Genomic DNA, 15,528 nt, shown 5'->3' on the forward strand with positions numbered 1-15,528 from the left:
TGAACTTGTGATCCTGGGTTCGTTCCTGGGCGCCGGCGAGAAACAATGGGCAGAGTTTCTTTCACCCTATGCCCCTGTTACCTAGCAGTAAAATAGGTACCTGGGTGTTAGTCAGCTGTCACGGGCTGCTTCCTGGGGGTGGAGGCCTGGTCGAGGACCGGGCCGCGGGGACACTAAAGCCCCGAAATCATCTCAAAATAACCTCAAGATAACCCACCTAACCTAACCAACCGACGCCTAGAAGCTGTGGAGTTTTGTGAGCCACTACATTTCAGAGTATTCTATAATTTGTAAGTTGGAGACCATAACATACAAAATGAGACATACTGGTTGAAAGGACAGGTTGAGTTTGTACAGTATTGGATATTTGACTTGTTATTATACACTGTTTTTATTTCATTAAACTGTCTTGACAGTAGATGAAAAGTTCCATTCTGAGCATAGCACTTGGTTGCTTCCACTTCCTCCTTTCTGTCCCAACTTTTGATTTTATTTTATTTTATTTTTTTTTCTCGTGCTCTCTCTGTCTGTCTGTCTCTATCTCTGTCTCTGTTTCTCTCTCTCTCTCTCTCTCTCTCTCTCTCTCTCTCTCTCTCTCTCTCTCTCTCTCTCTCTCTCTCTCTCTCTCTCTCTCCCCGTCCTCCTCAGGATATGCTGTAGGCATTTCGATGCTGACTCATGTTAAAGGTTGGGAAGACCAACTAGCAATTAATGCCTCTTGGCAATTATATTTGGTAGTAATAGCACTTGAAAGAGGTATAGAGTGAGCCTTCTCAACTTTATTATGCCCAAAATGCTGTGTATAACCTGTGACTTTATATAATAAACTCCTTTACCTACTATATAACTACTTCAACATGTCCATTGTATATTGTATGAATAAATTTATAGTTATTACTTTCTTGCAGTGTGTGTGTATCTGAGCGAGAATTTACGAGGACGTTGGGCTGATCTTGGACGTAGTCTTGGCTTGGCTAATTTTGTCAGTGAACTGTTTCGTGAACCCACTGTGCGACAAAAAGATAAAGTATACCAGGTACAGTAACAGTCTGCATGTAGAACTTGATATGTTTGGCTTTATTAATACAGTATACGTATAATAATTATGTGGTAGTAAAGCTCCTATTTTACAAGTGTTTTGGTTTATTGCCTTTCTCTGTGATTAGTGACATTTACAAATTTATAATATACATACAATTTATACTATAATCATGTACTTTTCACAAATAAACTTATACTTTATTATTTTAGTGCAGAAAAATTATATTGGATTTATTTTGGTACAGTACTGTATTGGGATAGACAGTGGACATGGCTGTAAGAAGCCTAGTTTCAGTGGTCCATCGTCTTGTGGCACACATTAATTTCCATTGGCAAGGACAGAGAGCCCTGTACCTACTTATATCAAGATTCCCCCTCCCCCCTCTAGGCCAACTACTTAATGATTGTAAAAGAAGCACACACATTGACTTTACCAGGCTCAAAAGTTTATTTAGCTTATGATTTTCCATGAAAGATCAGGGGAACCCATTCCAATAAATAATTATGGAGATGTGGCTTCATGACAGTCTTCAGTAAAATTTCTGGCACCAACTCCAATGGAGGTTAGAATTTGGCTTGAACAACTAATTCGAACTTGATAGTTAAATTAAAACCAGCCGTACAATTTCTTCAAAGATGGGTCCATTAATTTTACCATACCCCAAACTTACTTTCGGGCAAAATTTGCTGACATTATTACTGCTATAAAACGGTATTTAAGGATATTGGGTCACATTCAAAGCTCTTCACAATCAAAATAAAAACTAGCCGTATAATCTATTTTCATAGTACAGTTGGATTCATCCTTGACTCCCAGTTGGGGATACCAGGTGCAATTTCCAGACAAGACAGAAATGGTTGGGCATGTTTCCTTTCGCCTAATGCATACGTTGACCTAGCAGTAAATAGGTTCCTGGGAGTTAGGCCACTGTGGTAGAGCTATATCCTGGTTAAGGTTAGTAGTTCAACGTTGATACTGTACCAGCCTAAATGGGAATTATCTACTTTTTCTCATGCCAAAACTTCTTAATGATCATGATGAAATATTTTGAAAACCTCTTCCAATTAATAATCTAGGAGATATGGCATCAGCCATTACCAGATTACCATTTCTGGCACCTCTAATTACCCATACCGAATTAAAAAAAAAATATTGAGAAAAAAATTATCTGCTGGAATTTACTACAGTATACGTAACCAGATTTCACCGTGGCTCTGTTTAAATAAATGCCCAGATTCCAAAGATCAGAATTTGGAGGAGATATCGGGTATGCAAAGTTGGTCCATTACTTAGAGGGTTGTATGGATTCCTTCGTGCCTCCTTTTGATAATACCGTAACTCACTTAAGAGCGTTGTATGGTGGTCCAGATTTTGAGGGTGCCTCTGTAATCATAAAAGTTTCCTTGTACTGTACTGTACAATATATCATACCTTTGTACTGTAGTACTAAAAATAATAATGTATAGAATAATTATAAAATTATGAAAAAAAAAATACTATTATTACTATAAGCAGTTGAATTTACAGTTCAATACTGTATATGTATGTGCACGACTACTTATGTCATTACTGGACTAGAGGTGCGTGTATATTCATGCGTGCAAATAATGCAGAGCAGTTGTGTATGCAACATTGCATGGTTGTCCTTTTACTGTTGCAGATTTTAGAAGAATACAAAAGGCAAGCAGAAGGTGACCCAGTGACAGGACTGCTGGAGGCCTTAAAGAACTGTGGACTTAACCGCCAGCGCAATCATATAATTAATGAAATTCTCGCTTAATGCCTAGTAAGGTTTTGGCCCCCCTCACTGTGATGGGTCAAATGAAGTAATAATAGAAAGCAATTTACTGCAATATGAAAGTTCTGCCAAATGTTTTAAGTCTAAAGGATCCTGAAAATTCACCGAGACATGACGTCCAGAAAACAATATAAAAGTAATGTCGCCCATTGTGGTAGATCCAAATTTTTCAGAAATAGTTTGTCCAAGACCAGGGTCATTAAGTACAGTATTTTAATGATTGTACCATGAAAACATTATTATGATTGTCTTTAAAGAGAAAATAAAAATGAAATGTTAGATCTTGGGCCTATACTGTGTATAAGAGGCTGAAATGCAAGTACCACAGTGAAAGTCAAATGAGCAAGAATACTTTTTTTATACAATAATATAAATCCTAATTTAATAATTTTGAAAACTCCATTGCTTCTTTTACAAAGGTTTCCCGGGTATGTGCTTCATGCCCTTCTGAACACGCTATTTACATTCGGTATTAAAAAGTTTTGTAACAGCAAATGTATTCTTAAATTCTAGAAATTGCCATTTATTTCTAAATACAGCAATAAATTCGTCAATATTGTACTGTGTAAATTGACAAACTTAATGAATACCATTTACATTTTAATATGATTACGGTATACAGTAGATTTTTTATCCGCACTCCAGCCGTCTGTTGACCATTTACGTAACCATCCATGCCTCGAATTGAAACTGCTAGAAATGTCTAATTGCATCAGCTTCTGGTGTTGCCTGGGCCCACATCTATAAAATATCAAATTCTGGCCTGTACAGGAATCCAAGTTATTTAATAAGCAAATATAAATTTCTGGTTTTATTTATGATATCCTATTCTAGTTTCTATAGCCCATTCATTCTTACATAAAATTATTTGAACAACTATTCAGAACGTCTCCAGTGGCAAGTTGGGTCATAGCCGAAAGGTACTAGGTTTAACTCCTGTTGCAGGACAAAAGCATTAAACCCGATGCCTCCTGTTCTAGCAGTAAATAGGTACCTGAAAGTGGCAACCATTGTGGGGTTGCATCTTGGGGCTTGTTGGTCGTTCAACACTGTGTGTGTGTGTAATTACCCAAGTGTAGTGTTTTGTTCTTAAAGTTCCAGGTCTCTGGAAATCTTCCCTATCGATTTTACCAATTCCTGTTACTATTTTGTATGTAGTGATCATATCACCTCTTTCTTCTGTCTTCTAGTTTTGGCATATTTAATGCCTCTAACCTCTCCTCGTAGCTCTTGCCCTTCAGTTCTGGTAGCCACTTAGTAGCGTGTCTTTGCACCTTTTCCAGTTTGTTGATGTGCTGCTTAAGATATGGGCACTGCATATTCTAGCTTTGGCCTAACAAAAGTCGTGAACAATTTCTTTAGTATATCGCCATCCATGTATTTAAAAGCAATTCTGAAGTTAAAAAGTGTGGCATAGGCTCCTCGCACAATATTCTTTGTGGTCCTCAGGTGATAAAGATCTAGGGGTGGTTCTAGATAGTTTTATATCAAATTCTTTAAAGATTTCTCACATAATATATAGGTTGTGTGAGGTCTATGTTCTATTCCACATTCCATAACATGGCATTTATTAACATTAAATTCCATTTGCCAAGTGGTACTCCATATACTACTTTTGTCCAGGTCATCTTGAAGGGCATGACAATCATCCAAGTTTCTTATCCTTCCTAGTGTGTGTGTGTTGGGGGGGGGGGGGGGGGTGCTTTAAAAGCTTACTGGGTTGTCCATTATGGTAAACTTAGTTTTAAACAAGTTTATTCCAGTTTTACAGCATTGATTATCTGGGTGATAGTTACCTCAAAAGGTGGTGATACAGTTTTTGAACTCTTCCATTTTGCTAATGCTGTCATCTGAAATAAGTAGTTTATAATGTGATGTTCAATTCTATACTTATTGCTTTGGATTTATTGTACTGTAGTTCTGATGTCACTCGTCTTTCATCTTTTTGCTCCTGTATTAGTATCCTGTGTAACAACACAGCTGCCCACCGTGAGTGCCCAGCCCTCCAAGGTGGGCCTGGCATTTCCCACGAGTGTGCACTCACTAAATTGTGTGTACTCTTCAGTTTTCTTGCATATTTTCTTTTTCAATAGTTCATTTTGATACTGTTCAAAATAGAATTCTCTAAAGGGATATACCCAGTACTGTGCATACAAGGGCAAATGGAAAGACCAACATAATAAAAACTTATCTTTCCACAGTATTATAAAAGTATTGTCCTTTTTCTGAACACAGTTTTATCCATTGGGAGTTTACCTTTTGCATGTAGCTGAAGATAGTTTGGTGCACCATGCTGTAATCTGAGTACCAGAGGTGTATACACTTTGTATAAGCAGCTTTTCACCCAGTTGAACAGTTATAGTAGTTATCTATATATAAATGAATCAATGAAGCCCATAACCATTTGAATTGAAGACAATTCCTGCAGACTAGTTACATCCATGATTTTGAAGTGTGTGATTCAGCTAGCATGTACAGCTTTACTCCATACTTTAGCTTTCAAGGTTAATAATCCAAAAACTTAACATTGTGCCTTCATCCAAAAATGTTTTGAAGATTGTATAATTGTTTTGCATTTGTGTAATAGATATTCCATGAATGTTTTAACTTTAGTCTGTCTTATTGTCTTTGGGAATGGCAGTGTTACAAGTATGAAAATACTTTACTTTTGATATTAATCGATTGCATTGAAAAAAGGTACATGCCACAATTTACCCATTTGCCAGTAAACTCATCATTGGCATCTTCACAACGCCCATAAACATTTAATCCAAAATATCTGGCAAGCTCTTACACCTCATTCATTCCATTTACTGTTTGTTAGAAGCATTAGACATGCTTTGTGATGCACAAAGATGTGATGCACCAAACTATCCGAAGAAATATAAGAAAATTCACCTTCGCAAATAGAGTGGTAGACGGTTGGAACAAGTTAAGTGAGAAGGTGGTGGAGGCCAAGACCGTCAGTAGTTTCAAAGCGTTATATGACAAAGAGTGCTGGGAAGACGGGACACCACGAGCGTAGCTCTCATCCTGTAACTACACTTAGGTAATTACACTTAGGTAATTACAAGTTTTACAATGTACCATAAATTTCAGCAAATCTCTCGATAAAATACCAGAGGACAGATTGGGCACTGCACATGTGGCAGTATCAACATCACTTTCAATTTCCTCCTCCACCTGCCATTTCAGTTTCAACCACCTCACTTTAGAAACTTTCAAGATCAGAGAATTCCGAAAGCCTGGAATTTTGTTGGCGCAAGTTTCACTTTGCTGTACTCTTTGGGAACACTAATCTTTTGAGGGAGAAACAGCGTTTCTTTCCCCGCTTTCATCCTGGAGTAGCCGTGTCCTTGATCACTATCCATCTTCGAGTCAATTTAGCCGAGGAAAAATAGTGGGAACGGACACACGTGTTGGATGCAAGGGGAGGCCACAGCAGTCACTAGACACTAACAATGGGCCTACCATGTGGTGCAATGACGCCACATGGGTCATCACATACAGACATTATGCACATTTAAGACACGTCTCAATAAGCAGGGAAAAACAGAATTAAATTAATTTTGGATGCAAAATGCATCAGCCAAAAGTGTTAATATCCTGCAACATGGAAAAACTATTTTCATGTTGGATAGCATTTACTTTCATTCTGCTTATCAATTCTTAGTCAAGTGCTATAACAACTCATTTTTCACTTATTTCCTACAGCCCATCTCTAAGGTGTCTAACGATTCAATTAATTTATCTATGCATATTTTATATTTTTGTACAAATAAAACAAAGTACAGTATATATTAGTTTTATTTTTCAACTGCAAAAAATTCACATTTATACAGCACCACCTTTGATAATGAGCACCACATTAATAAACAAATTTAAAACTAGCAATATACTGTATGGTAGAGTACTTACTGTATTCAAGCTCCTAGAGCATATAAAATTTACACTTTCTCAGTACAGTATACCATTTCTGGCTGTATTTTTCCACCTCCAATATCTACAACTCAAGTCAAATGTAAACCATTTTGGGACTTTTAGGTAGTTTTAAAAGACTGTATACAGAGCACTGCTTTATGGAGGCAACTAATGCCCAAGTGAAGCTTTGAGATCATCATAATACGGCATGAATGGCAGTTTTGCTAGTAGGTATATATACTGTATTCTTACCAAGAATAGTATAGGAAGAACACTTCAAAATAATGAATAATATTCTTTCCAACAAACTTTATCCATTATAACAGTTGCAGAAACTTAACATGCACATCATATCAAGACATCAAATACTATATACATGCTGTACTGAAAATCTTGACATTTGAAAAAAGTATAACAAATGTACCAATTTAGATGAATAGCAAGCGACAAAATATTAAAAAAAATGTCCCTTTTTTTTTCCTCCACCACCTATGATTTGTGCTTCAATAACACGTAATGATTTTTATGTACTTACAGTACATGCCTAGAAATTAAGTCAATTTGCATATTATATATTGGTACATTAGATCAATATCTGCCCAAGTTTTCCAACCAGTGTATTTTGATTTTATCCATTAACAGTGTATACAAGATAAAACGGCTTGCTTTTGTATTTATGAAGGCTTCTGTAGTCATTTGCCTCGCATTCTAACATCAAAAGTTATGAATAGAAGCTAATGTACTGGTGCCCCTTATTAAATTCATTTAAAATAGACTGTGCTAAAAAAATATAAACATGCATGACTGCGTGCCAGATTTGATTTAATATAAAACTAATTTCACTATTCAATGTGGCAATATATCAAGGCATCATATTGAACATTAAGACAAAGTACAGTAATTAATTAAATTTAAAATATTCTAATTTGAAACTATTAAATATTTTTTTCTAAGTAGGTTTCATAAAATATTAAGAAAACTTAAAAATTACAGTATTACGAATTAAGAGTTATTGGATAATTAAAATATCTCTGGGGAAAGGGATAGAAAGAATCTTGCTCATGTCTCACAGGACAGAATAGACATCTGCCTCCAATACTTCATTAAATGAACCATCTAATAAGTTTGGTCTACACGTTTTTTTTTTAGAGAGCACAGTAAAGAAAATTAGTGTAGCATTCTGCAAGACAATGTACTTTAAAATTAAATAAGTTACGAATATACTTTTTTTTTTATTTTTTAAATTTTTAAAACCAATTTAAAACTTGTTATTTGGCAGCATAACCCAGAACCACAATTTAATAAATTCAGTTTTTGCCTTCTGTGGCCAACTTTAAAGCCAACTGATGAACGTTTATGAAATATTTCTTTTGGTAGAGAAATATATATTACAAGACATTTACCTGACGTGAGGTCCCTCAAGAAACTAGCAAGAGCCATTTAAATCCAACACCACATTGCTGTCATGCCCCTGACTGCAGTCTTCTGTTCCATCATCACATCATACTGTGAGGTGGAATCTATGGAGAAAAGGAAAAATTTAATTAGCGACGTGTAATCAATGGAAAAGGCATAACCCAGCTGTCAAAATAATCTTGGAGAAATGGAAGCTGGAAAAAGCTGTAATGGTTTGTGAATAGCAATTTAGATGGTGTGGGAGATTAATCAATATTATTATGCAGTCCTTTGCCTTTTGTGAATTGTCAAAATAGCAGTTACAATATTGGGATGTGATATAACTAGTACATAATGTACAATCAAATCACATTAGCTTCAAGTTAATGTAACTATGCATTCTGGCAATTATACAGAGGGCAAAATACCGATTACTAAAAATGCACTTCAAGCACAATTGATAATTTATTAAAGCCTTTTGTATAAAGATTAAAACTGCACTTCTAACTAGTTGTTTGTAATCCACCATTACCTAACAATACACTTACCTTTTTTGGGTATTTATTAGGATGATTAGAAAATGTAGCCAAAATGAAACTGGGTATGGAATTTCAGATTCTCAAAACTGATGGAAGAATGCAAGATTCTTTGAAATATCCTGAGGTATATGATGTACAGTACTATAGTTCAATCTTGTTAATATCCAATATTCTAAATCTTCAGCTAGTCTAAAGAAAAATGCTAGTTAATGCAATGGTTACAAAAGACCTGGAAAAATATTTTAAAAAGTACCCTATAAGAGAACACATGAATTTGACATTCAAGTCATTTTGAACTTGATTGGCCTCTAGGAATTTCATTACGATTCGAGATACAAAAAGACCCATATCCCAGTAAGGAAAAGATAATGGAATGGTCTCAGCTCATACCTACTTCATACACGTCAGCATTATGCACATAAAGAGTTATGGTGATAACCCTCCCCATGAATGGTACCATAAAGCCGGCAACACAGTACATTTTTTTTCTTGTTGAAACTAAGAATCAAGTAGGTATGGCTTAAGTTTACTTAATGGTAAAAACTAAAGAATGGAATCATAGATAACACTTCATTTAGATTTTATGGACTGATCTAAAAGTTAAAGTCTAAAAATTGCTTTATGTTCCATTTTAAAGTTAATACCATATACTGTATAATGAATACGAGATGAATAAATGGCCGAGATCTTGCCACTGGCGAGGCCTTGAGGAGTAGCATCATGACTGGACACTAGAGGCACTTCACGTCCTGAAACACATGGAAAGATATACTCGCTGTTACTAAAGAGGCACGTACAATATACTTGGTCAACATTTTAATGGCCGACTATGAACGAGGAACACATTCACATTGTGCAATGAATTGACAGTAATGTATCTACGAGGAAATATTGATCTGGTCAATATTTTGTACATTTGAGGAGTCCACAGATTCAATGTAACTGTACAACCTTAATGTGAAAGTCTTGGCATATGGACTTCATCCCATTGTAGTCTACATTCTCTCCTACATGTACAGTATGTCCTTATGTTATACAACTTATAATTCTGGACATTTACAGAAACATTAATACACGTCACCAGTACTAAATATATTCAAGTACTGGTACTGTGTAAAGTCTACTATATTCTTTAAAAAGTTGCACTTAAAAATGTCAATGTATTACCGATTCACTGTAGCCAAGTTTTAAAAAAAGGCACTACAGTATACAGGAAAACCACACTATAGAATAATTAGAATGCAATAGGTTTGATGGTTTGCCATCAAGATTAACTTGCACATGTTAATGGATGAATGCAGATTAGTCTTGATAATGTGGCTGAAGATTAGATACCAAACCCACCAATTTGAAAGTTAAGAATTTACCGTGTTTTGGTCCATACCGACTATTGTATAATTACATACTTTACCAATAGTCCAAGATGTACCAAAATGCACATTTTTTCCCCATTTCAAATTTATGGGTTGGGTATTTAAGTGTATGAACTTCATAGTTAAGATATTCCTTTGACCGTTTTCTGTGTCGCCAAATATTTTGCCTCGGTTCAACTAGGAAACATTACAATTATATGGAAATACATTGAGCTCTTACACAAATTGGCACTTTACAGAAACACTTGCAAGCTATGCCATTTCCAAGTTCCACACTTTGAACTTTGATTAAAAATGTTTCATTCTTCCCAAATGAATGCATATAATGCATCCTTACTTTAATACAACCTCTGAAGCAGTGAATGCACCTTATAATGGGACACTCACTAAATGCAGCTTCCTTTGTCAGCAAAGATCTGAAGTTAGATATGCAAGGAACCACAAAGGCAAGATTTGCATCTTAACTCTAGTCTCAGACAAGGAGAATTAACATCCAGTTGGTCCAACCAATTTAGTCATTTCAGTAGACTAAGCATGGGCCTTAATAAAATTGCACAATTACATACTTTGAAGGTCGAAGTCCAATCTCTTGATTTAAAGCGAATGAAGTGTTATACTATTATTATGGATTGGAAATTAAATTACTGTACATACATGTAGCAGGTTTGTAATGTGTACAGTAAGTATATACACACTTTGTATTTGTGTAATCACAGTATATACACAGTATAACTATCAGATTTACTTCCAGAAAGAACACACGACTTACTTGGCTCTCAAGCTATCGTATTTGGAGAAAGCTTCATCAATGTCTACATAGCAGCCCTGTAGATGCCTGTGGGGGAAAAAATAAAATGTATTTATACATTTATCACAGTACACCACATAGGAAAGGGTAGTCATGTTGGACAATGAGTTATCTTGATCTAGTCATTCTGTCCCATTGGGGTTGGTCCCATATAGTTCATTGAATCAAGGTTATACTGTAATCTGAAAAACTATTTTAATCCAAGTCATAATCTACAATGACGGCAAAAGATGACTAGTCTTACCTGTCAACCTTGGTAGCATCAAAGGCAGTGCGCCCATGAAGAACTCTTCGATTGTTAAAGGCTACCAGATCACCAGGTACCATGTTGAACTCTAGACATGCAGCTGGATCACGAAGTTTACTAGAGAACAACTGAAAGAAGCACTTTCTAATTAACTTTGGCACATGGGAAAATATTGCAACAGCTGACACTTTATAATTTCCTTTATTATGATTTGCATGTTCACATGTTAAATGTTTTAGGTTTTACAAGGCTACCGATTTCACCTTTCCCAATCTGGTTCAATATATTGAATTCGTTATACTGTAAAGTAATTTAGCTGCTAGCAAGTAATGGTAGAGGCATCTTGCAATCTTGAGGATGGGTTGCATGTTATTTCCATGTAGGAATAGGTTTTCCCGTTTATGAACAAAATTTAATGCGCACACAACATCCGATAATACTGTAGATTTCCTCAACCATTGTGGTATGCACCGTTTTTTGGCAAAATATTTCCATAGTGCAGTTAAGAATACACACATTTATAAATATTCAGCTAGTGTCAAAATGTTTCCAAAGTTGACACTTGTAAATTGGGAATATATATACACACATTCTGTACACGACCCACAAGCACTGGTGGAAGGGCAAAGTGGTCCTACACCTTACACTCCAACTTCAGAATATATTACGGCGAGATGTCTGCATTTCTGAACTTGGGACACAAGGTGTAGGACCACTGCCCTTCCAGAGTGCTTGTGGGTTACACTTAGACTAGCTTCAGTAGAGGCTTTCAGACTTCCTATAATTTCAGTAGAAACACAGCTGTACAATTTTCACAAGTTTGTGGTGGTTTAGTGGCAGAGTACGTGACTGGCAGTGCTGGCGGTTGTAGGTTCGCACCTACTTAAGAGTCCTAGTGGATTTTCTAATTATTGTTACTGTATTACAACACTGCAAACAAGGCATGACGGGGTGTATCTCATCGAAACTTAATACCGAACAAGTTACAGGATGTCTATTCCTATATTTTCTTCAGAAGGTCAGATGCAACACAAAGGCAATGGTTTCATGCTCAAGCCACACTGTAGGACTGAGAATATTAAAAGTTTAACCCACAGGGTTATCAACTGAACTGCCTACCCACCAAAGCCATAACTACTAAAACTGCCAAATTTTAAAATATACCTGGAAAAGATAAAGGCAAATAGGCCCCCCCCCCCCCAAACAAGCCACTGGCTTCCTGTCCACATTCTTCCTAAGCATTAAAAAGGAAAAATCCAAGTACAGTACTGTAATATCTGTGCTACACAGTTCCAGCACTGCAGTGTTAAAATTAGTATTGCTTTAGTTCATGTTTTATTTTTATTAACATTGTAGGCCCCGAGTTAAGCAATGCATTGGGGGTGCTATACAGATGATAGACCCTGCCAGTCTGCTAAATTGCAAAATTATTACCTAGTTACAACAAAATTTATAAGAAATTTGTGCACAAGCTATTTTAATGCCAGGCCTTTCCAGCAAGGTCTAGTAATTTTCCCCACAAGAGATCTCGAAAATATATAGTACAATGAGGGCCACAATTGCAAGGGCAACTGCCCAGTGTGCCCATGCTTTAAGACTACTGTTTTAGTGTAAACTATGGATCTAATTATTGTACAGTACCTTGTATGCATGGTAGAATGGCGTGACAACATGTGTGGGTGCCTGAAGAGGCTTCATTGTGCGGTTATTGTAATGCACCTCTGTCACATCCCCGTCACTGTTTGTGCACAAGATGGGCCACAGAGCCGAATACTGCCGACCTTCATTCTTTATGGAAAATCTGGAGAAAGACAAAAATGTTTTGTCATAGGCATCTAAAGGATTTTAATGTGTGAACAGCTCACTGTTATCACTTCCTACAACCAAGCCATCCTATGGTAACCCAAAATACTGTTAAAGTAAAAGTAAATATTGCATTTTTGTGGACTTGCCATGTAGGGGAAAATAGGGCAATTCAGTGATGGTTATCTCTGGGAAGAGATTCGGGCCTACTCCATTATCACCTATTCTCATACCACATTTACCTATTCAAGACCTGCAGCCTTGAGAACAACAACTCGCAAACATCTAGACAGCGGACTACCGCCCCTACACCACAGCCCGTCATCCTCCTCACACCTGGGAGCTCACGCCACTGGCCAGGGAACTAGCCCAGTGGTAGTTAGCGCGAGCCGGTTCCCTAGTTATCTTTACTCCAGTGCCACCTGGACGGCCATCGTTCCATATATGTGGAGGCTAGCCAGCTCCAGCAAGCCAGATTACTCGGTGCTCTACTGACTAGACCTGTTTACATACCTGTGTGGTAATAGATTTACACACAGTCTTGGCTCGGTATTCCCACAATTTTCCAATTTGCACATCAACGTAAATTTGATAGTCTTTTGATTTGCACTTTGTATAAAGCCAAGCTTTGATATTGTGTTTTGTAGTTTAACATTCAGTATTAAGTTTGTCTTATCCTACAGTTCTCACAATGAAGTTAAATGGCAGTAATTTTTTTCACTTGTTTTTTTGTTTAATATATGGCTGACATGCTATCTGCCCTAGAGGTTCTTTACCACCATTCATTTTTTCCCATCTATTAGCTTTAGGCCATACCCTCATGGATGTGTATTAACAATATCTGTTATATTGTAACAGATATTGTTAAGAGATCAAGATCCCCCCCCCTTTTTTTTTACAGTTGGATTTTAAAATTTAACTAGGAAAGATCATAAAGGCAAATAATTGTTGTGGGGGGGGGATTATCAACAGGCCTCGAGTATTTATACAAGCTTCCTGTCCCAAACAAAATGAATCAATACCTGCCAAGTACCAAGCTACACATTTTAGCAAGGAAGTAACATCTCAAGTAGGGAATTTCTTACAGGTAGGCATCTACAGTATACTTCAAGATGCTACTCCACTACAGAGAAACTACTGTACTTGCAATATTAAGAACTACCTGCCATGTAACTACCCAAAAATGTAGACACTTAAACTGTACCTGACAGGTGTAGAGGCAAGGACATGGAAAGCTGCTGGCTCATTTTCTTCTAGCCATCTAGCAATTCTGAAGCCATCAGTAAAGAAGGATCGTCCACCTGGGTCAGAGCCAGAAAGTTTGGGGTCGTTGGCCTGTTAGAGAAAATCCAATATTTAGGAAGCCCTGAAAATTATGTAGACTTTAGCAATTCAAGAATTATTTTAACCCCACCATCCCCCACACTATCACAATTTTTTTGTTGTATACAACATGTGAAAGTACTTTGAGACAGTGGAGAAGCTGCATCCCAGGACTCTTCTCCCTGTAGTTCATGTCTGTGTGATGAGCCAGGGCAACACCAGTATATGCCAGATGTGAACCTTCCACTGGCTTGTTGATTACGTCAAATGTGTGACCATATTGGGTCTCTTTCACATAGGCAAATCTTTTCACAACATCTACAATTTTGTTAACCTTAGGTGGCACTCCACGGAGAACGGCAACGCCATACTGAAAAAAAAATCAAAACTTTAGAAAAGGCACTTATCTTGCAAGTACTGTATAGCATGCAAGAATTTTTCACAATCAGTATTCTCTATTAAATAACAGCTTAAAATAAGCAAGATTTAGTACATCATAATGTACCATATTGAAAACTTGCCCTGTAAAACATATCCAGCCACTGTTTGAGACCACTGTCAGTCTCCATCACCTCATTATAAGACATTTCGGGGAAGCTGGACCAGATGGTTGTCCGATCCCACAATTCAAATTCTGGGCGTTGGGTCAACAGCTCCATGTCCATGCTATCACTAGCAAATTTATTGTGCATGAAGGATTTCCCATACTTTAATAGCCTGTGAACAAGAACATTTTCTTAACACACATTTTGCACCTACCCATGTCAGTTTTGTTTTGCCCAGTAACATGTGCAGTCAACTAGCAGACCTTTATGTAAAAGGACAAATTCCTCAGCTTGGCAACTTTACTAACCATTACTAAACACTAATTCCATGCCATCTCCATAAGCAATATACAATGGTGTAGGGAACTAAAACCTTAATGCACTTAACTACAGCAATATAATACTAGTCACCAACACAGATTAGGAGACTTTTTCATGCAATCCATCAGAAGTAACTTTGGTAAAAATCTCTTAAAACAGATTAGAGCTTAACCAATGAACATTATCCTCCACTAAACTATTAGAATGCTTCAAGATGTCTAAGAAATAAGTACCATGCTGGGTCATATTCTGACTTGTGATTCTCTCCTTCCTCAGACCAAATGATCTCTAGTTTGCCTGCATCATTCATGGTAAGGGAGAGTGGCTTTATGTTCACATCGAGAGTTGGAGAGTCCACCAGTTTCTGGCTTGTGCTGGGGTCCACACATCTAGGGCACTGGCAATTGTCCCTC

At 36.9% G+C, this 15,528-nt stretch overlaps 2 protein-coding genes across 5 annotated transcripts in view; one reads left to right on the forward strand and one right to left on the reverse strand.

The window, feature by feature from the left end:
* Nucleotides 1–6,638, forward strand: part of LOC123758442 (uncharacterized) — a 19,404-nt gene extending 12,766 nt beyond the window's left edge. For all 3 annotated transcript variants that reach the window (XM_069322729.1, XM_045742865.2, XM_045742866.2), the window contains exons 4-5: nucleotides 909–1,036; nucleotides 2,703–6,638. In XM_069322729.1, the coding sequence (XP_069178830.1) occupies nucleotides 909–1,036; nucleotides 2,703–2,822 (248 nt within the window). In that variant the 3' untranslated portion in view covers nucleotides 2,823–6,638. The remainder of the gene's footprint in view (nucleotides 1–908; nucleotides 1,037–2,702) is intronic.
* On the reverse strand, nucleotides 6,632–15,528 carry LOC138363468 (gamma-butyrobetaine dioxygenase-like; the record flags this gene model as incomplete). 2 transcript variants are annotated; one of them, XM_069322723.1, is given in 8 exon segments in its annotated part: nucleotides 6,632–8,281; nucleotides 10,838–10,903; nucleotides 11,121–11,251; nucleotides 12,765–12,924; nucleotides 14,131–14,261; nucleotides 14,392–14,619; nucleotides 14,771–14,966; nucleotides 15,349–15,528. In XM_069322723.1, coding segments are annotated over 8 exon segments (1,111 nt in total), but the record flags the coding sequence as incomplete, so codon positions are not given.

This window comes from Procambarus clarkii, chromosome 11 (assembly GCF_040958095.1).
Source record: "Procambarus clarkii isolate CNS0578487 chromosome 11, FALCON_Pclarkii_2.0, whole genome shotgun sequence".
Classification (NCBI taxonomy): Eukaryota; Metazoa; Arthropoda; class Malacostraca; order Decapoda; family Cambaridae; genus Procambarus; species Procambarus clarkii.